The following is a 22845-nucleotide window of genomic DNA, read 5'->3' as shown; positions in this document are numbered from 1 at the left end:
ATACTGATTACCAAAGACTTTAATCAACTTTACTTTATATAGTACTATGATATGTTTTTCAGATTTATTTTCTGTTAGGTATGGATTTATCTTTATCTTAATTGTCAGGTATAAGAAATCAGGTGAAACTGTATCTAAATACATACAATACACATTAATATGACCATTTTCTCCTTTCAAAGAGATTCCCAACATAGTTTTTTCTACTTTTATTTATATCAACATGCTAATAATTACAGACATACACACTTCAACAGCAAGACAAAATGCATTATACTGCTGGTATATCATAATAAGCGGGTGTATCTTTACATAAACAAATAAAAAAGTCAAATCAAAATGACATTCAATTACAACATCCTGCTACACCTGGAGTTTGCCAAAAGAATGCAATGTGCTTTTTATTTAATGCTCAATTATATTACCATTAGTATAACTACAGAATAGCATACAGACATTTACATCTAAAACATACATTAGCATTTTTCTAATGAGAAAATATATATTGGGATTAACTATATCAAATGGGTAACATTTTTCCTATAATCTTTTAATCTTTCAAAAAAAATAAAAAAACCTATGTGAAGTAGTCTAGTCTTATAGTGACTCCCATTTCCTTCATTTTCACTCCCTACTCTCTCCTTTAACCAGGGCCGGATTTAGCCTACCTCTTTTCGTGACATAGGCAAAACACATTTTTGGGCCCCCCTTCCCTATTAATATAATAGGCCTAATATTACCACCCAAGCAAACAAAATTATTTCTTAATCAGTGGAAACTGTTAAAGTGTTTTCTATCGCAATAAGTGCTTGCGTCAATAAAGTCAATAAAAATCGAATGTAGTTCTTAATTTGTTTGAGAACTGAGAAAAAATTAATAGGCGCAGCGATGTGGCGACATAACCACTGCGGGAGTGCAGTATTTCTCTAATGATTTTAACGGCCTGGAGTCACAATCACACATCAGTTGTTCAGATGATTTGTTTCAAGACATTTGACATGTTTCTGTCCTGAAATCTCGCGTGTGTTAAAATAGCTAAGTTTTTACGCACCTCATCCCAATCCTTCCGTTGCAAATTCCAAAACGTCATTTTAGAGATAATAACAGAGGCTTGAGCTATTGATATGCAGGCTAATGCAATTATTAATGCAGTCTAACGCAGTTATTAGAGAGATAGAGAGGGAGAGAGAGAGATTAAGTCTGTGCGTCTCTCAGCAGCATTCAGCAGCAGCATCTACTAATAGCGAATCTTTAAGTTGAACTGCTTCAAGAACCTCACTACTGAGAGAAATATTATGTAGCTTTTCAGCTGCAAAACTTTTTTTACTGATAAATTTGCGGGGCAGCGCTGATGACAAGTTTCTGCGCGAGTGCATCTCTGGACTGTTTGTGCTCTGTGCGAGAAAACGGGATAAACAAAGTGTGATTTCCGTACATAAATATCTAAGGAGCAGTTTTGTTTTGTTTTTTTGTAGCTTTTGTTCATTATTTGATGCAGTGTTTTGTCTTTATATAACAAACCAAAAAACTACATACTTCAACAACACAGGTAAAAGACAGGTAAAACAAGATGGATCAGATGCTGGAAGAGAACCGTAGAAATATCGGTCATTGTGATTCTAAACTAAACAGAACAATCTTCAATGAAACAGCATATGCAGTCAGTTTTACTTCTCTAATGAGACATTTTTCCTATACTAAAAACTGCATATTCCGGGGAAAAGGTGGGGGCTTGATTTTATCTATTGGGAATTAATTAGAACGTAAACAGAGCACAAGCAGTCCTAAATTGTGAGCATACAGCTGATCCTCATATTAATTGGAGCCCCTATTTGCTGGGAAGCGAGGCTCAAAGCCAAGTTAAACTATCTTGGCATATATAGTTAATGCTTCTTTTTTAAATCTCTTTTTTTCTTAATAAACATCAACCAGCATTAAATTGCTGCATTAACTATTAGTAAGATTTTATACAATTTTATATACAGTAGCCTAAAACAATGCCTAAATAGCTATTTGGTTATTATTAGCCTTAGCATTATTAGCAAGTGATGCCAGCTGACAGTTGTTTTAGAGGTGGAGCAAGTTACATTTTGGTGAAAGATTACAATGACTAATTAATTAATGTTCCAGAACTCAAACATTAAAAATTAAAAGTATTAATACTTTTTAAATTACATCAAATTTAATAGCAGGTGGAAAGTTACAGCTTCACAAAATCTCAACTCAAAATCCCACTTTTTGCCATTTAATTCAAAATAAACACATTATGATTTTTCCTCACTATTTTCTTCCAATTTTTTCATGCACCAATGATAAAATGTAAGTTGCCAAAGTGGCTAACCTGTACCTCACCACTAATATTTTCTACATAAGTACTATAATTATCAATATATAGTAAACATTCCTCATTCTAAAATGTCCCTTTAATCACAAGTGTGTACTCTCCCCACTAAAGTGGTTGAGAATTTTTTAGCAGACTCCAAACCAACCATCCCATTTCTATCCTCTCCAGCACCATGGCTGTTCACTTCTCTCCAATTACATACCATCTCATCTGCGTACAACACTTATCTGGTGCCGGCTTGTGACTGGTAGAGGTCCATCATGGATTTATCGCTCCTCAGATGGCCGTGATGATCCTGCTGCTGCTCTTGCTGCTTCAGAAGCCCAATGGAATGGATCTCTTCCAGGCTAGCAGAGAGTACGCGAATGGGAGAGCCCAGGTTACGTACCTGTATGATCTGATAGCTATCGAATACTGGACCATCAGGACTCTGCTTGAAGCGAGCCAGGCTGGCATCCTCGATAGGAACCGGCAGGGTTTCAGGGTGAACGGTGAATTTGAGATGTGGTATCTGTAGGCCATGAGCTTGATAACATTTGCTTTCCTCGCCCCCAGATTCGCTCTCTGTATCTATGATTCCCTTCGAATACTGGTTCATCCCCTCCCAACTGCCTTGGCTCTGTTGCCATTGGAAATACGACGCATTTCCATGACTTCCCTGTGAACCTCTCGAGATGCAGTTTTGTGCCTCATCTCCCATTTCTGACCAATCAGATTCCTCCTCCTCTGGGAGGGTTCCCAACGATTGGTCATCGGCATGCATGGAGATTTTGTCATAATGATTACTGTCCATGAACTGAGCTGGAGGTGGTGCAACTGGAAGTGGAGAGATGGGATCATCAGACTTCAAATGTTTCACCAGGGCATCCTGTAGCATTGATGTCACCTAAAGGTACAGGAATGTCTTAAATTAAGCCAACTCATTCTCGTTAGAGACATATTTGAAATAAGCACGAATGAACTAAATATTGTATGTAAGAGTTTATGTAATACAAAAGATTTGAATAATAAGACCAAATGTTGTGAGGAACATTTCCAAAAGCAAAATATACAAATGTCAATATGCTTTTTATTTCTAAAATAAATTTGCTATTAAAGGGAATGAAATCACAAAATTCCTCACTGTGAGTTTTTCTCACAATCTTTATTTATTTTTGTAAAATAACCCTTTATATTCATCATATTCAGTATCTTGACTGAGCTATGATATTTTTGAATGGAAATATTTAAAGTAACTATGTACTATGAAGGGCGTCAAATATGAATATTACTAATTATAATGAAATCAAACTCTCACATTAATGGTCTCTAGACTTTGGATGGTTGTCTTTGCTGCAGACAGTTGTTCTGTGAGCTCTGAGATCCGCTCGTTCAGTCGCTCTCGCTCTCCATCCATATTTTGAGCCTAAATTGAAGTAGCAAAAAAGACAGGAAAGTGAATACAGTCAATAATAATTTGTTGGAATTTTAAAGTTTTTATGTAAATCAATGGCCTACTGATATAATGTAATTATGAACCCATTTAAATAAATGGGCTTAATTAGGCTGGAACAATTAAATAAGTCTGAAGGGTTAAATTGGGCTTTACCACACAATGCAGTTTTTTCTCCAGAAGGTGATTGGTTTGTTTTGTGCAGGAGTAGTTGTCCTGAAGTCTGATGAAACAGAAAGACATAGAAATCTATATAATATATTCACATGAATGCTTTGAAAAAACTACAAATTTCATGTTCTAAACACAGACTGGGTAGCACTAAATTAAGCATGGTTTAGAGCAGGGGTGTCAAACTCAGTTCCTGGAGGGCTGCAGTTTAGTTCCAACCCTGCTCAAACACACATACCATGTAGTTTTCAAATAACGGTGCGTTCCAAACGTGATATATCGCCCTCCGAAGGGCACTTCGGAGTGTATACAATCATAGCCGCCATATTGAAGGGTCGTTCCAAACCGAAGTGCTCAAAACTGGCCACTTCAAAGGGCCCTTCGGGAAGGAGGATATCGAAGGCTACAACTGATGGACACTTCGGGCTCCCATGATCCTTTGCACAGATTCTTTGCATGATGACGGTGCCTCCGTGTGGGAACTTGATGATGACGCAGAAGGGCACTTCAAGAAACAGTTGTTTGGTCCCCTACACCCTTCAACCCTTTGAAGCTCTCACTCCGGAGGGTAAACTGTTCCTGTGGCTCAGTGATAGAGCATTGTGTTAGCAGCGCAAAAGGTTGTAGGTTCAATTCCCAGGGAACACACATACTGGTAAAAAATGTATAGCCTGAATGCACTGTAATGTCAAGTTCACACTGCACGATTTTAGCCCGATTTTTCACTCGCCGACAGGTTTTGCAAATCGGTGCTCATTCACGCGAGTGACAATCACGCAGTGTGAATTATCAAAGATGCGATCTGTGGGAATCGCCGACACTTCGCTGACGCCCGTGAAATATTTGGCATGCTAAATATCTGGAGCTGTCGATTCACAATCATGCTGTGTGAAATGAGTTCTGACTGAAAAACACATCAGCGATGAACTACAACCAATGAGAGACCAAGATACAGGGCAGCGGGAAGTTCGGGGAGGAGTTTTATGAAACGTAGTTTGCGGACCAGTGTTGCCAAAACCACGATTGCCGCCGGTTGTTTTTTCTGTCAGCAGGTTGAAGCGACCCCAATAACGTGATATTTAGGCCCTGGAATGTGAATTGTACCAGGAGAACTGGTACAACACTGGTACCAGGAGAAGAATGTGTATTTAACCCCCCGAACACGATTTTTACTGGGGGACACCATCGAAAGCAATTGGGCTATTTTCAGGCTAGTTTTGAGTAGTAATTGGGCGGGTTTTGTAGCGAAAACCTGGCAACCCTGCACCAGACAGAGCTGTCGGCGATTCTTCCTATTGTAAAGTCATGCAGTGTGTAACCTCCTGTCTTCGTTCCATCGTGCAGTGTGAACACAGCAACAACTGAATGCTACCCCAGTCGTTCCGTGTGAAACCAACAGTGATGCGACGTCTTTGAAAATCATGCAGTGTGAACTCGGCATTAGTCGCTTTGGATAAAAGCGTCTGCTAAGTGCATAAATTATTAAACACTTTGAAGGGATTAGGGCATAGGGATGAGCCTTTCCGAATGGAACGCAGGGTTCATCTGGAGGACCTGATTATCTGAATTAGGTGTGTTTACTTAGGGTTGCAGGGCTGCGGCTCTCTAGGAATTTAGTTTGAGTTTGACACCCCTGGTTTAGAGCAAATCAATGATTGGTTGGTCCAGGTTTTATTTTAAATAATGACAAATATACAATTTGTCTTTAACTAAAAACAGAAATAACATTACAATCACCCTTTTGACAAGTGCAAGCTTACCTCGTGGTTAAACAGAGATCCAAAGCATAAATAGCTCACTCACCATTGTAAAAAAATAAGTACACTTTAGCCAAATTTTAAAAAGATTATTTATTATGAAAATAATATACTTTAAAAGAATAGACTTAAGAGCAAACTGAATATTGTGTTTTAACTGATTAAATTCATTGGAATTATACGAAAATATATTAGCATTTAAATTTTTATTAAAGGGGTCATATGATGCTTTTTTTAAAGATCATTATTTTGTGTATTTGGTGTAACAGAATATGTTGACATGCTTTAATGTTCAAAAAACACATTATTTTTCAAATACTGTACATTATTGTAGGTCCTCTATGCCCCGCCTCTCTCAAACGCTTCGTTTTCTACAAAGTCCCTCCTTCCGACAAGCGCAGTCTGCTCTGATTGGCCAGCTGACCCAGTGCATTGTGATTGGCCGAACACTGCAAGCACTCGTCGGAAATGTAACGCCCCTTACCATAATCGCGAGCTTCATCTTTCAAAATAAATGTAAAGACAGAGCCCGAAAGGGGAACAGAGTTGCGTGACAGACACAGTGATGAAGCTGGTATGTGTTTGCAGTACACAAGCCACGGTTAAGACAGCTGACTCCACTGTGATGTGACCCTGTCTCTCTCTCTCTCTCTCTCTCTCTCACACACACACACACACACGCGCGCACGCGCGCACACACACACACACACACACACACACAGGATGCTCAATACTCCGCATTTGAACAGTCAATAGCAAATACTTAAAACTAATAACAAAACAGTAGCTGATTCAGAAGCGCCAGATAGTCATAGCAAAGTCAGAATTACCTCCTCTACTAAGTTCACGAAACGGTCGTCCATAAAATGCATTGCTTTTCTGTTGTAAGTAATCTTAATGATTCCTAAACGCATCTACTTTCGGAAGGCCAAATAAACGCATTTGAACAGTCAATAGCAAATACTTAAACTAATAACAAAACAGTAGCTGATTCAGAAGCGCCAGATAGTCATAGCAAAGTCAGAATTACCTCCTCTACTAAGTTCACGAAACGGTCGTCCATAAAATGCATTGCTTTTCTGTTGTAAGTAATCTTAATGATAGTTTGGGCTGTTATAAATGTAAAAAAAAAATCATTTATATATTATAGTTGTTTGGGGTGGGGATAAATTAAACTCAATCTGTAGCGACATAATTGTGTTGCATTGTGGTCTATGGAGCGCCCTGAAGTGTGCATATGAAGCAGACTCGCTCCCTCGCCCAAAGAGAAAGGAAAACTTGAAATCGCATCATATGACTCATTTAAATGCAATTAGCTGAACTTTAGAGTGTTTTCTGAACCATTTAAGTACATCTTTATATGTGATTTAATAATTAATAGCTCATAATGTATAAATTATTATACCAAATAACACTACAGTTAAAATTATAATCAAGTTCTTTACATGATGTTACATGTCTAGTATGTTCTGTTTTTATTGGTTTTAGTTCTGCTCCCTGTGACCTAGTTTTCCTGAGTTGTCTTTATTCATCATTATATACACCTATGTCTTGTTAATTAGCTCATTAGTTCCTTTGTTTGCTTTGTGTACTTAAACCCTTAGTTCTGCCTTTGTCTCTGTCTGTTCTTGTTGATTATTTTGTATGTACAGTATCTACTGGTTTATTATTATAGACTATTTCTTCGTATTATAGTCTTATTCATATCGTGTGAGTGTTTTATACTACCAAACGTTACAGAAGAACGGACCCTTTACTGATCAGCATGGACTCATTTGCACTACTGCTATGCTTGGAACAGGAGCAGAAAAACCTAGAGGCCCACACCTGTAGATTCCTCTATCTAGCGAGCCTAACAAACTTTCCCAATTGCTCTTTGTGCTCATTCTACCTGGCCAGTATGAACAAGCAAACAAAGGCTCAACTGCCCGGTGTGGGTCCTTGGGAATCTTTCACCAAATTTGTTGAGTGGGTGCTGGTGTGCAACGGATCCCCGTACAATGTCTGCCCCACTGAAGAAGAACTCACCAGCACCGCTCCGATTCCAGCGCCACCAGAGACCAGCCATCAACCAGCGAGCGAACCGACAGGGATTCTTTTAGAGCCCATCGCAGCCCGTGGAGACTACTGCGATGGACGAGCCTGAACCAAGGAAGAGTTATGAGGGAGCCATCGCCCCGGAGCCCGTTCCACAGCATGAGTCTGACCAGGTGCGTGAGCCGGCAACTCCGTGGATCGCCGAAGGAGTGTTTGTGGAGCTCGAGGACTGGGAGGAAAGCCCTGCCCACTTGCTGTGTGTGAATCTGATATGGCTTCTGGTGGATATTTTGAGGAACTTAAGGACACATTTTTAGGAGGATGTTATTGACCGGTTTGAGGAGGTAAAACGCAATTCTCCTTTCCGCTGGTTCCGTCCAGCTCTCCTGCATCTTCTGAGCTTCCTGTGTCTCCCAAGTTCCCACCGAGCCTCCCTCTCCCACCTCCTCAATCAGCCAGTTCCTCAGCTCCACTTCTGCTGCTGTCCTTCAGCCCCTCTGCAGCTCCCATTGACATGGAGGACCTGCCCACTGTCTTTAGGCCATCAACTCCACCCAGTACAGAGGATCCCCTGGTTCCAACTCTAGCCTCCATACCCATTGCTCCACCTTAGCCCTTCCCTTGGCTCAGCCGAAAACCATCGGCCATATGGCTTCTCTGGGCTCCCTCGTCCCTCCGGCTCCACCTTTGTTAGCCATTGACCTGCCTGCACCTTCGGCTCCATCTGCCTCCACCTTCACCCTCGGTTCCGCCAGTTCAGCTACTGTTCTCTGGTTCCCTGGTTCCACCTCGGTCTCCAGGACCATCAGTGTCGCGTGGGCTTTTCAGCTCATCAGCTTCACTTGGGTCTCCATAATTCGTGGCTGCATCTCCATCGGTGGTCCCCAGGGTGTCATCTCCTATCAAGTAATTTCCACCATGTCTCCTCTCACCTTTTACTTCACCCTGGGGCCTCATCCTGGCTGGCCTCTTGATTACCATCCTGTTCTTGGCTCCTCACTGGCTCCTCCCACCATCCATTCCCCCATGGACTGTATCTTCTGTCCTGGACTCTTTGGCTGCATTCCAGTCCATTTTTATTTAAATGCCCTTCACTCACAAACTTCCCTCCATCTCATTTACTCGGATGTACTTCATTGATTATGTTGCATGAGTGCCCACTTCTGACGGAACCCTTGGAATGGGCTGAATTGGAACGTCCTAATCCCTTGATCACTTAGCATCCGCTATGGAGTTGGATTATTGTCTAAATTTTTCTCCTTATGAATTTGTTTGATGCAGCATTCTATGTGTGTGTGTGTGTGTGTGTGTGTACGTGCGCTCAAAATCAAGGGGTCGAGGGTCTGTCCATATAAACTTCCCTCATCCACTTCACGAAGTGGAATGCACTTCAAAATGGCAGCGGGGATTCCCCCGTGAGGAAATGCTTAGGGAAGTTTGCAAATGCATGTCTAAATGTGAGTGGAACGCAGCCTTTTTCTTTTGCTCTGCGCCCTCCTCCTGAGCCCCCACCCTCCCTCCTCAGTTGGATATTCCTTTTAGTTCTGCTCCCTTTGACCAAGTTTCCTGAGTTGTCTTTATTCACCATTATATTCACCTGTGTCTAGTTAATTAACTCCTCAGTTCCTTTGTTTGCTTTGTGTACTTAAACCCGTAGTTTTCCCTTTGTTGTTCTTTAAAGAAAATTAACAACAAAAGATTATTCAAACATAATGATTTGAATGTACTTTAAAGTAAAACTTTTAAATTGACATTACAAAGTGCACTTTTTAAAAGTGTACGTAAGTTTATGACACATGAAATTGTCCGTCTTTAAGTACACTACAAATGCACATTAAGCTCACAAATTTTTTTGAGTGAAGTATGGATTAGCTCAGATGAAAAAGTGAAATCTTCAGTGCTGTTTCTCTTGATAGAGCAAATCTTACATAAAACCATCAAAAGCTAAAGCAACAGATTTGTTGTTAAATGTCTTAAATTAGTCTTTGTTATAAAATTCAGCATGGTCGAGACTGCCCTCATATATCCTCTTTATATATCTATTCAGCATTAAAATATATGGTCTACTAAATTAGTTAATGTAGTGTATGTATATAGTGCATGCTGAAGCATGTTCATTGGCCACAGGACCAAAAACCCTGACTGTTTTTAAACAAGGCTGAAGTTTTAGCTCAAATTATGCTAAAACTGTATTTTTGAGCAGGTCTAATAGAATAGAATAAAATAAAATAGAATGTGATAGCACAGTACAGTTTAGTCTTGTGTCTCACCTTGTGAACCACTCCATTAAGCTGCTAAGCTCTACGCGAGTTCTTTGTAACTCAGATTCAAGCAGCTGGTGTCCGGTTTTGAACTCAGCTCCCATATATTCCATTCGCATAGTGGTCTGCAGCAAGTTGTGTTGGAGAGCCTCATTCTGCTCCTGTAACATCCTGGATGGAATAAACATACAGACAGTCCATCAAGCATGCCTCCAAGAAAACACAAACTGCAAGATACAGAACGCTTTTACGAGCTATGACATGCCAAGAAGGGATCATTTGTATCTGAGTGCGTCTTAAAGCAAATTGTTTCTCTACCACCCAGACTAAGCTGAAAAGTCATGTCCAGAACCAAAGGTAAGGCAATTAGTACTTTAGCAGGCAGCATGCAAAAAAGAATGCAAAGAAACAAAAACTCACATTAACCTCTCCAATTCTGAATCCTTTTCCTGTGTAAACATGAAGGCAGAGTCAAATGTGTAAAACCACAACAGCAAATAATCATCAGTATATATAAATATATACCAAAGCAATAAGCTCCAAGAAGTCATGGTTTACAGTGAATTTATAACAGCTAAGGGGCGTTGTTGCCTAAAACCGCCTTAGCCGTAATAAAACTGTTATTCCATATACGTAGCAAGGTTGTACAAAATAAAACAAAGCAAATCAAATGTAATGATTTTAATAAAAACTTTCCTCCGCCAAACAATGTAGTTCCTCAGAAATGGTTGTGGTTGCAACAATGTAGTTGCAAAGTAACACACAGAAACAAAGAGGTGTATGTTTGTAGAGTAATTTACAACAGCTTCAAACGAAGCCCAACCAATCCGAATCAAGGACTGGAACTATCCATTTTATACATTTTCATTCTACTTCAACACTATGGAAAAAATTCTCACCTTTGGGAATGAGGATGACTCTTGGTAGCTCACTGTGGATTGATCGTCCTGGATAGTGGCGCTAGCAGATGAATCTGACTTGTTAGAATGTGGAGAAGTAGACCGTTGGCCAATTGGTGAGTGGCGAAGATGGCTTGGGTGATCATCCTCTTTGAAGTGGGAATGATAATGGTTTGATTCAGAATGAAATTGGTGATGTCCCATATGGGAACGTTGATTCTGCGATTCTGGATGGTCATGGTGATTATAGTGATCTTGGGAATGATGATGGGGAGATTCTGGTTGGGAATGATGATGAGATTCTGAATGTTCATGATGTTGAGGATGATTAGTCTCTGGATTGGAATGGTGATGGGCATTTGAATGGGAATAATTGTGGGATTCTTGAGACTTGTGGTGACGGTAATGATCTGATTCAACTGGGGGGTTATCGTGACTTCCTGAGTGGAAATGGTTAGGATGAGGTTCTGGAGAATTGTGATCACTTTGGCGGTGGAATTCCAAATTGGAAAGGTGTCCTTTAGAATGTGATGTGCTGTGATTTTGGGACTCTGAATATGAATTGGGATTATTTTCATAATGATGTGGTGAATTAGATTGTACAGGACTTTTTGGATGACTGTCAGACAAGTGATGTTGATGAGGATTATGGTGAGTGTCAGTGTGAGAAGAATGATAATGGTGTTCATGTGTAGAGGATGCATCATGTGAATGAGAGTATTGGTGAGTTTCAGAGTGTAAATCATCATGGAAATTATGGTGCTCTGGTTCCGAAACTGAAGTGTGATGGTGATGATCAGGGTTTGATGAGTGATTAGGATGGGAATGATGATGGTGATGATGCTGGTGAGACTTGGGATGAGAGGACTCATAGTCAGAATGATGGTGTTGAGATTTCACACAAAACTGATGGTGTGTTTCTGAGTCAGTAGAAAGATTAGATATACTACTATGGTGTTCTCCATGGTGGTGGAGAGGAGAAGGAGGCGAATAGTGGGAAGTTTCTGAATGGGTGGAATGATGATGTGAAGATGAAGTGTGGTGACTTCCATGGTGGGGATGTGGTGGTGAAGGTGAATGATGATGGTGGTGTGATTCTGTATGAGAAGGATAGTGGTGAGCTTCTGGATGATGGTGAGTTTTTGATTTAGAAGAATGTATTGGACTGTGGTAAGATTCATGACGGTAATGTGATGAAGAAAGGGAACGATGGTGGGAATCTGAATGAAGAGAGTTATGGTGTGGTGATGGGCTACGATTAGTTTCATGGTGGTGATATGATGGTGAATGATGGTGATGAGATTCTGAATGGACATGATGGTGTTCAGATTCTAGTTGGGCATGATGGTTATGGGATTCTGAATGGACATGATGGTGAAGGGATTCTGGTTGGGCATGATGGTGATGAGATGGATGAGCATGATGGTGATGAGATTCTGGATGGGAATGATGGTGATAAGATTCTGGAAGGACATGATGGTGATGTGATTCTGGATGGTCATGATGGTGATGAGATTCTGAATGGGAATGATGGTGTTGAGATTCTGGATGGGCGTGATGGTGATGAGATTCTGGATGGGCGTGATGGTGATGTGATTCTGGATGGGCGTGATGGTGATGAGATTCTGGATGGGAATGATGGTGATGAGATTCTGGATGGGCATGGTGGTGTTGGGAATCTCGATGGGCATGATTGTGATGTGATTCTGAATGGGCATGTTGTTGATGAGATTCTGAATGGGCATGATGGTGATGAGATTCTGAATGGGCATGATGGTGATGAGATTCTGGAGGGGCATGATGATGGCGGTTTTCTGTTTCTGGAGAACAAGGACATAAAGGCGAGCTATGATTATCTTCGTTGTAATGGTGGTGTGATGGAGACGATTTGTGGTGTGAAGTTCGATGATTCAGTGAATTGAAATGTTCATTGGGGGCAGTTTGGTGCTTTTTCTGACTTTTGTGGGCATGTTCAGTCCCAGATGAAAGATCTTTTGAAGAAGAACTTTTTGCACTGTCACGTCGATGCCTGGGAACAGCCTGGTGCTGTTGTTGATAGATGAGGTCCCTTTCAGGATAAGAATGTTTGTTCGAGCAGGAGGTCTTGCTTGAATGTGAGTGCCGATTGGAATGGGAGCGCTTACTTGAGTGAGAGTGCTTACTTGAGTGAGAATGCTTACTAGAGTGTGAGTATTTGCTGACATGAGAGTGAGCAGTTGATGTTATGGAGCTAGCACTACTTCCAGCCCAGATTCTGGTCATTTTTGACTTCTTTTCTTTTTTATGTTCAGGCTTAGGAGACAATGCCTTTGGAGACGTGGAAGTTTGACCAGGGCTCAAGGGCCTGTGAACATCTGTTACCCCAAGTGATGTAAGTCTTGATGGGCTAAGTACCTGCCTTGTGATTTCATTCAGAAAGGCAGAAAACTTCATCTTCTCCTTCACAAAGTTCTTATGAGCCTCTTGTTTCCTTTTCTCCAGCCCTTTCTCATCCAAGTCTCCAACACCAGCATGATCTGTTTGCCTTGACAAAACCTCCATAGACTTGGTCTTTCTTATGTTTGCAGCCCCTTTAGCACGATTATATTGTTGCCCCTTATTGCCCTTTTCATTCTTTTGTTGAGAATTTGTTGCAGTCTTCTTGGCAGTCCCTACACTTTTTTCTTTGACAGTCAGGTTCTTTTCTATGCTTGTGGACTTCTTCAGTTGGCCATCAGCATCCAATAAAGGCATTGTATCTACATCATCCTCATCATCCTCAAAGGCTCGCCGTCCTCTCCTGATATCCATACATGATTGTGAGTGCTTTGGACGTTGAACAGCTCGCTTGGACTCAGTAGGCAAAGGGGCATTTTCCAGACTGGATTCGGAAGACCATGAAGAACATGAACCAGAGGTAGAGGAAGAAGAAAAGCTAGAACTGGAGAAATATGATTTGGAGGAAGAAGATGAAGAGGAATTGGAGGAAGAGGACTCAGAAGAAGAGGAATCAGAACTGGATGAGCTTGATGAAGACTTTGACAAAGAACTAGAGGAAGGCCCAGAAGAGTTTGAGGAAGTGACTGAAGCTTTAGAGTGAGTTTTCTTTTTCGGTGTGTGATGTTTATCCTGATGTTGTGGATAATGATGATGATGGCTATCAGTTTGGGGGTGATGATGGTTATAATGCTCATGACTGTGATGACGACCACTGCTGGCATCTGAAGCACTATAGATAAAAGAAAAGAACAAACAATTAGTGGATCTTACTAAGGTACTAATTATTAGTTACTACTACTATTACTTATTAAAACCCCATTACTTATGTGTAAATTCATCCCACACTCATTTGTGCTGTAGATGTAACGGAGGCCAGCTAGTAAGAGCTGTGCAGGTAAACCTCACTCCTCTGATTTCAAAAGGGGCGCTAGCAACTGACACTAGAGGCTGCAGTCTTTTGCATCTTTGTTGGCGTGCCCACCTCCCATGCCGGAAACTCTAGTTGGAATCCCATGGTCAAATAGAACCGCAGGGGTTGCGTTGGTGGCGTGACCTGGATGGAGGTGAGGTTTAAGACAAGTGTAAAAGAGGCCAGCTAGTAAGAGCTGTGCAAGTAAACATCACTCCCCTGATCTCAAGAGGCACAGTAACGACTAACGCTAGAGCTTGTGGTCTTTACTAACCTTGTTAGTGTGCCCACCTCCCATGCTGGATACACCAGCTTACAGTAAATGCTGTTTGGTGTGTGGCGAATAGAACCAGAGGGGTTACATAGACATGAATGATACCTAAAACCATGTGCTTTCTTTTGATTTGGGCTAGTCAACAACCACTCAGAAGACCCTAGCAACAACCTAGAAAAGCCCTAGAAACCACCCATAACACCATAGCAACCACCCTGAATACCTTAGCAACTGTTTAGCAACAGCACACGTTTTCTTAAAGCTGCAGTCTGTAAGTTTTGCCTCTTTGTCACCATGATCGAAACCTGCAGTTGTAGTTATTTGTGGAATTATTATCTTTGCGTGGGTTGTGCATCAGTACGGCTCCTAAGCGCAGATGTATCTAGTGTTTTGAGGTGTATGTGATGGCTGTCAATCAACTCATCAGTGTGGACATTCACTGTACTTCAGAATTACAGATACTACGTCTTGGAAGTATGTCCAAAATAATAAGTTTCGCTGGAAAATGTCATCTGAAAAGTAAGTAACATGTCTGCCAGTTTTGTTCTGACCAACTGAAAAATAAAAGTTTTACAATAAATTGTGCTACCAATGGTGATTAAATCTAACAATCGCAAATTTAGCTCAGATCACGTCAAACAGTGCAAATTATTATTATTGTTATACTTTGTTCTCAAATTGTTAATGGTAACAACATCAGCATTGTGTGACTACATATTTAGTGTGTTTTAGTGTTATCTGTAGATTTCAATTTCTGTATAATCTAATACCTAATTGTCATCAAATGTCATCGAAAGAAATTGTTCTTTTAACCTCAAAAAGCAATTTAATCAATTTCCTTAAAACTCATTCTAAAATAACAAGTTTAATTATTCCAGCTGCTGTAAGAAGAGGCTACAAATGATCCGCCACCTGCAGCATTCACTAGCCGGGACTCCTTTATATATACAGACGTGACGAATAATGACGAATAGCGGCAAACTTGGAAAACATTATTACAAGCTTACCCTTATGAATTGTTGAATGTAGGAGATCGTTTTGAACACTGATTGATCATGTACTTGCTCAATAATTGATCTTGGATCATTTTAAACTAAAGAAAGAATGGAATGCAGCTTTAAGAATGTACTGTTGTTTCTAATATTGCTAAGTTTTTGTGCTTCAAGATAACAACCATTTGTATATACATTGTGAATGTTTATATTTATATATACATTTTAAAAATGCTTTCTTTTCTTACAAATGTATATTTTTGTATTACCTTTTATCCTCATTTTCCTCTGGAAGGTGTGCACCATGATTGTGATGTTGGTGACGATGAAACGAGTGGCGATGCTGATGATGATGATGGTGTTGACTATGGTTATGTGTCTGATGATGAGCCATTGTCTATATTCTTGCTTCTCCTCAGAAAGAGAATTTAATTGAATTAAATTGTTCTTGCTTTGTACAACTGCTTGTTTCCTGAGCAACAAATAATCCAAAAGTGTAATGGAAAGTACTGTGGGAATACATAATAGATATGGTAAAGTTTGGTAGTGGTAAATTAAAATGTAAAAATATGTATTGCCAGTTACAAAGCAACAAACAAACTGTGCACGTGGTAAAGCATGGAATATCTGACTGAATTACTGACATTTTATAAATTGACATTTAGATTTTAGATCTAAACAAATGGGTTTATATAATACACAGTATACTTGATCTAAGAAATATAAACAGGAATTAAAAGAAAATACTTGATGAATACTTACAGGTGTCAGATAAAATTGTAAAACATACCTCATATTTTTTAAATTAACATAAAATAGAAACTGTTACAAGTTAGCTATGTGATATTGCAATATCTTACCGCAAAATGTTCAAAAGAGAAAAGAATCCAGACCTCCTCAAAGGATTAAAGAAAAATAAATATTTGTAATATCAATTTAAAAGCACAATTTCAATTCTTAATTTCAAACAAATGCAACTTTGAGCAAACAAATGTTACTTTCTTGAAGGGTTCAAGAGAGATGATGAGAGCTCTGGCATTTTCTCAACTTTTCTATCCATGTCTGTCTGTCCCTTTTATCTGACATGGCTGATTTTCCAACAGTCATCAGCACAGTGTGAGCACCAGATATCAATAATTCCAATCTCATTGTCTGAAGTGCCCATGGCAAATTTGCGCAGCAATGACAATAACATCAATTCACAGCTAAAATAAAGTTTGAAGGGAAGATTATTTTCCATGGCACTAGTGGCTGCCTCTTTTAATTTTGGGGGCCATCAGATAAAATAAGCTGCATGCATGTTTTTCAATTATGCTTTTAGGTCTTTAGAAATCATTTATAAGTATAAATAAATACATTTTTTGAGTTTTCACCAAGTGACAGTCTCATCTTTTAATTTGACCTTATACATATTTTTGCCGTTTTAATAAAACACTGATAAATTAGTAACTTGACATATGCATACTGCACTATGGTTCACAGTTTCCTTTGCTTCAGGCCTGGGCTTGTATCTGTCATCACTATTGATGCATATGTTAATGCAACAGGGCTGATGATTCAGTCTGAGAATGGAATCATTGAGAATCAATTTGAATTTACAACATTAATCATAATACACGTTCACAGGCACATGTTTGCCCTCACCGTCCATGCCACCATTTAACTATGTGAGCCATCATAATTACAGCACTGATGCCATAGATGAAAAAAAAACTGAACAAATCACTGAAAGAACTGAAACTGTAGGGGCATCTCCAGGGTCCGTGGGTAGGTATGTATTTGTTCATTCCATGCTAGAAACCATCAATGATCAATTATGTAACACTGGTCAGGCACCCAACCATAATCAATGTCAAACTGGAATGAAATGTAACCTTCAGAAAAAGAACAAATAGACACAGACCCAATCACAGCTGAGTCCTAAATGAAAAGCCATACAAGGATGATAATTTCCTATTAACTTCCTCATATTATATAATACCAGAATTCACACAAGGACATTATAGTATGTGAATTAATTGCCAACGTGTCTTCAGGAACTATTCACCCCTCATTGATTATTTTTGTACTGCTGTGCTGTAGCGCCATATTGGATTTTTCTGTCCCAGTGTAATTCTCTGCCATTTTAAAATTAAATATACAAATATAAAGAAACTGATAAGCATTCACCCCATCATTGTTTAACAACCTAGGCTAGGTGAAGTATGCAGGCAAGATAACTGACACAAATGCCTACCTAAACAAGATACACATTTAGTTGCTTGATTAAAAGAAATCTTTGGTCTCACAATTATAAGAAGATATGACTGATATGGTGAAGATATGACTCCTAACTTAATCTTATTGAGCTACAGGCATCACAAAAGAGAGACATGACTAACCAACTAGACAAGAAGAGGAGGAAGTCCTCATTTGACCTTTTATATGCAGATTTATGTTTATGGTAGCCTCATCAACTTGCACCTATTATAAAATTAAGACTATCAAATGATAATATTCAAAGTTATTTTGAAGATCTTTCTGAGTTGCAGAATCAGCAACACCTCATGAATTAGTTGTATAACAGGTTGAGAAATTTGTGGAAGCATTTCAAAGCTAAATACATAGCTACAAATTAAAATGTTAATGTTTTATGAACATTGACGTTAATTAATTAAATTAATATGATTTCATTTATGTCATCAAACTGACCATAGCCTGTCAATCAACTTTCATTGGTTTTAGTGAGAAACAGCCATAGTGGATGTGAGATCAGTGAATACACAGCAATGCACACTCACACCCCCTCCACACACACTGATGCATTGATGCTATAATGCACACAATCATATATTCATCAAAACAATCAGCAAGTACAAATAAACACATTCACATACACACAAAGACATTTATACATATACTCGGATTCACCCACTTAACCAACAAAAAGGATCAAACAGGTTTTTTTGAGACTTCATATCATCTTACCTTTTTTTTTCCATTCTTACTGCATTGTTCTTTCTTATAGTATGTTCTTTTCAAAATCTTAAACACTAGTTCAACTATAGTGCACAAACTCTACTTATGTATGGTTAAAATATGGGGATTTTTTTTTCTTCAGTCCTGGTGTCCATTACAGTGGACATGAAAAAAATCTATAAAAAAAATGAGTTGGCATATATCTTGTTTTTTATACATTTCTATAATGGAGAAGAGCAAATATGAAGTGGATAAAAAAAATGGTTCAGTGAAAAAAATTCAGGTCTGAAGGGGTTAAAGCGTTATCTATTGATTCTACAGCTTATAATTTATGACATAGGATGGATCTGTATGAATATTAATTTAAAACAAATGCTTTATAATTATTGTTAAACTAATAGATTAATTATAATAATATAAATCATAATAATTACATAAATCAAGAGACTGGGGGAGTGACTTTTTTTTTGCATCAGACATGTGTCACTTTGCTCAGATCTGATTGGTCCAATTTCAGTTTGAGATCTCTAACCCAGAACGTAATCTGCCCCGGAGCAGGTTAGCTGTGGAGCGCAAGTTACTATGACAATGAACGCTGCTAAAAGCCAAGCCACTTTCATGGTACCTAAAACCCAGGATTGATGCAAATTAAACTGAAATTTATCTGGCTAGCCAGCTAATCCGGCTTCATGGTACAGGCCCCACATCAGTCTCTCACAGACTCCTTAGCATGCACTGATCCACTACAGATTGTGTTGACATGCTGATCACACTGCATACCACAAAACAAATGTTCTGGAACATGTTGGAACATAGAGTAAACAATAGATGCACATATGAATACTATGATGATCAAGTGCTCACTCTAGTGGTGAAATCACAACATGCAGCAATGATTGCTCAACATACTGATTTCTGTTAGTATCCGGTTCCCATTAAAAAAAAAATATTTTTAAACATTTAAAATATTTTTAGCTCAACTAATCAATACTTTAAAAAGACCAAAATAAATGTTTTAAACATGTAATTTAGCCAGACAGGATTTATTAATATAGGTAATATGAAAAGAGTATTACATATTGTACCAGTGATCATCCCTTCTGCCGTCATTTTATCATAGGAAAAATACTTGAAACTTTTAACAACAGGATGCACACTTTTAACTTTGACATGCTACTACTCCAAAATACTATTTAATAAAATAAAAGTTAACAAAACTGATTCATCAAATATGAAAAAAACAAAGAAAGACCAACATGTTTTTCAACATTGTCATTTAGAGATTTGCTGATGATTGTGAAATTGTGAAAAATGATCAGAACAACAAAACAGTTTGATCTCTGAAAACATGCTTTTAGTTAAGATTTTGCAAGCAGGAAGAAACAGAGGGCAGTAAGCATAATGAACAATAATAAAAGTAATAAGTTGAAAAGTATGACGTGTCCTGAAAATGTCCTGAGCGTGTGGGGCACTTTAGAAATTTCATTCAACAACCAGTTCAAAACTTTCGGCTTCCTCAAACTCAGCATTCATCTTTGCTGCAAGATTGTCCAACTCTGACATCTGAAAGAGCAGGAGAAAAATTAAGACCAATCTAAGTAAATAAACAAGAAGCATAATGAGGCAACACTGTTTGAAATTCATTTATGCAATTCCACTTGAAGTAGAAATTACGGTACACTATTAAAAGATTCTTTAACATCCATGGAACCTGTCCATTACACAAAAGCTTTTTTATAGTGAAAAAGGTTATTTAGATTATTAAAACATTCTTCACACCAAGAAACTAAATTCATTCTTTTAAGAACTGTTCACTGAAAGGTTCTTTGGGGAACCAAAATGGTTCTTTATGGCATCGCTGCAAAAACTCCCTTTTGGAACTGATTTTTTTTTTATAATTTCTAAAAAATATATATTGTTTCAATAATTAAATTTTGCTGAACATTTACTCATCCTCGGCCCATCCAACATGTAGATAAGATTTGGAGGGATTTTGTATTATATCACAATGGATCCTCTGCAGTGAATGGGTGTCATCAGCATTAGAACTCAAAGCTGATAGAAACATCACCATAATCCACAAGCAATTTACACCACTCCAGTCCATCAATTAACATCTCATGAAGTGAAAATCTGCATGTTTGAAAGAAATAAATCCAGTGTTCAGGCATTTTCTCTATAAACCACTACTTCTGAGTCTATAGTCCATAATAACACTTTCTCTGGTGTTGTCCTCTCACATTAAAATCTGCCAACATGTTTGTTTAGAACTGCTCTGGACCATTTTTGCTTGACAGAAGTACATGATCTATGCATATTTGCATTCTCCTGATTCAGACAAGATTACTTTTTCACTGGAGAAATTAATATCACTGATAGAGGACTCGTTTTTTTTTGGCCAGAAGTAACGGTATGAAGTTAAAAACGTTTCTAGATGGATCTGTTTCTTACAAACACAAAGCTTTTCACTTCACAAGACATTAATTGATGGACTGGAGTTGTGTGGATTACTTGTGGATTATTGTGATGTTTTTATCAGATGTTTGGTGGCACCCATTCACTGCAGAGGATCCATTGGTGAGCAAGTGATGTAATGATACATTTCTCCAAATCTGTTCTGATGAAGAAACACTCATCTACATCTTGGATGGCCTGAGATTGAGTGCACTGTTAGCAAATTTCCATTTTACACACTCCACCTTTAAATTTAAAGAGATGTTTTATATCCCTATGTCCTCCTCCTTCCCCGACTCACTCTCACCTTTATCTGTTGTACGCGCTTCCGCCTGGTTGTCTTCTTCCCCAGACACACACCCGGGATGTTTGGATCAATTTCTGGTGGGTTTGACGTGCTGTCTTCAGCAGCGGAGATGTTGAAAGAACCCAGTGAGATGGACACAGAGCCCAGAGGAGCTACTCTAGATCCCTCAGTTTTGCGCATCACCTCTGGAGTCTGAAGCCTCTCAAAACCAAACAGGGTCTCTCGGTTGTTGGGAGAAGTGGAAGGTGCATGATGGGATTTGGGGATTTCAAAGGACTTCTCCCCCATACTCAAGCGACTGTAAGAGCGTCGCACTTTTTGGGACCAAACGGGGTCCTGCTCCGATTCTTTGGGCTGAGAAGATGGAGATGAAGTAGGCAGGATGGGCGAGAGGACAGCTGCCTTAGGCACTGTTGCCACAGCTGGGGATGATGTCAAGACTCTGGACAGCTTTTTCGGCACTTCAGATAATCTTTCCACATTCTCCTTGTTACTGTCAGACAGGGCCTAGAGGAATATTTTTAAATGACAACATTATGTATTTTTGGTGGAGTCCAAAAAAAAAAAAAACTGGGCAGTTTGTTAGAAATACCTGAGTTTTTCTGGGAGCAATTTTCCTAAAAGTGATTGACCGTTTCACAGCCACAGGTGGAGCCTTAAATGTGAGAGACATAATAATATTACACATCTATTATAAAAACATAATATACAGTGTTGCTTGAAAGTTTGTGAACCCTTTAGAATTGTCTATATTTCTGCATAAATATGACCCAAAACAATTAGATTTTCACACAAATCCTGAAAGTAGACGAAGAGAAACCAATCAAACAAATGATACAAAAATATATACTTTGTACTTAGAAAAATTATCCGGTGTTAAAGGGGTCATATGATGTTGCTAAAAAGAACATTATTTTATGTTTTTGGTCAAAAAAAAAAAAAACTGGGCAGTTTGTTAGAAATACCTGAGTTTTTCTGGGAGCAATTTTCCTAAAAGTGATTGACCGTTTCACAGCCACAGGTGGAGCCTTAAATGTGAGAGACATAATAATATTACACATCTATTATAAAAACATAATATACAGTGTTGCTTGAAAGTTTGTGAACCCTTTAGAATTGTCTATATTTCTGCATAAATATGACCCAAAACAATTAGATTTTCACACAAATCCTGAAAGTAGACGAAGAGAAACCAATCAAACAAATGATACAAAAATATATACTTTGTACTTAGAAAAATTATCCGGTGTTAAAGGGGTCATATGATGTTGCTAAAAAGAACATTATTTTATGTTTTCGGTGCAATGCAAAGTGTTTATGTGGTTTATATGTATTATTTTCCACATAATGTACATTATTGTTTCTCCTCTATGCCCCGCCTTTCTGAAAAGCGTTGATTTATTATAAATGAGGCATTTGTTGCATCCAGTGGGGACATAATTACTGATTATAATGACTTATACTGTCTTTTACGCATTGCGTATCGCACCGTGTAAACATAAAACCATGTCTGCATTTGTGTTTGGAGAAACGACAAACAACAAGCGCTACTCTACACTGCTCAAAACTCG

General features: G+C 38.7%; 2 protein-coding genes across 2 annotated transcripts in view; both read right to left on the bottom strand.

Moving 5' to 3' along the window:
• Positions 1 to 1901: 1901 nt before the first annotated feature.
• On the bottom strand, positions 1902 to 16600 carry LOC107567285 (filaggrin-like). The gene is made up of 8 exons (XM_016252940.1): positions 16416 to 16600; positions 15825 to 16064; positions 10902 to 14109; positions 10423 to 10451; positions 10012 to 10173; positions 3933 to 3999; positions 3642 to 3749; positions 1902 to 3230 (listed from the first exon to the last, which is right to left on the bottom strand). The coding sequence occupies exons 2-8, from the start codon at positions 15947 to 15949 to the stop codon at positions 2568 to 2570; spliced, it is 4362 nt and encodes a 1453-aa protein (XP_016108426.1). The 5' UTR covers positions 15950 to 16064; positions 16416 to 16600; the 3' UTR covers positions 1902 to 2567.
• A 3182-nt stretch (positions 16601 to 19782) lies between these two features.
• The window catches only part of cdca5 (cell division cycle associated 5), a 10250-nt gene continuing 7187 nt past the window's right edge, over positions 19783 to 22845 (bottom strand). The window contains exons 4-6 of the mRNA XM_016252922.1: positions 22240 to 22302; positions 21275 to 21781; positions 19783 to 20076 (exon numbers count right to left, since the gene is read on the bottom strand). Coding sequence (XP_016108408.1) covers positions 19996 to 20076; positions 21275 to 21781; positions 22240 to 22302 — 651 coding nt within the window. The 3' untranslated portion in view covers positions 19783 to 19995. The remainder of the gene's footprint in view (positions 20077 to 21274; positions 21782 to 22239; positions 22303 to 22845) is intronic.

This window comes from Sinocyclocheilus grahami, unplaced genomic scaffold, assembly GCF_001515645.1.
Source record: "Sinocyclocheilus grahami isolate Dianchi unplaced genomic scaffold, SAMN03320097.WGS_v1.1 scaffold1140.1, whole genome shotgun sequence".
NCBI classification, from domain to species: domain Eukaryota; kingdom Metazoa; phylum Chordata; class Actinopteri; order Cypriniformes; family Cyprinidae; genus Sinocyclocheilus; species Sinocyclocheilus grahami.
This window is presented reverse-complemented; position numbering and strand designations above follow the sequence as displayed.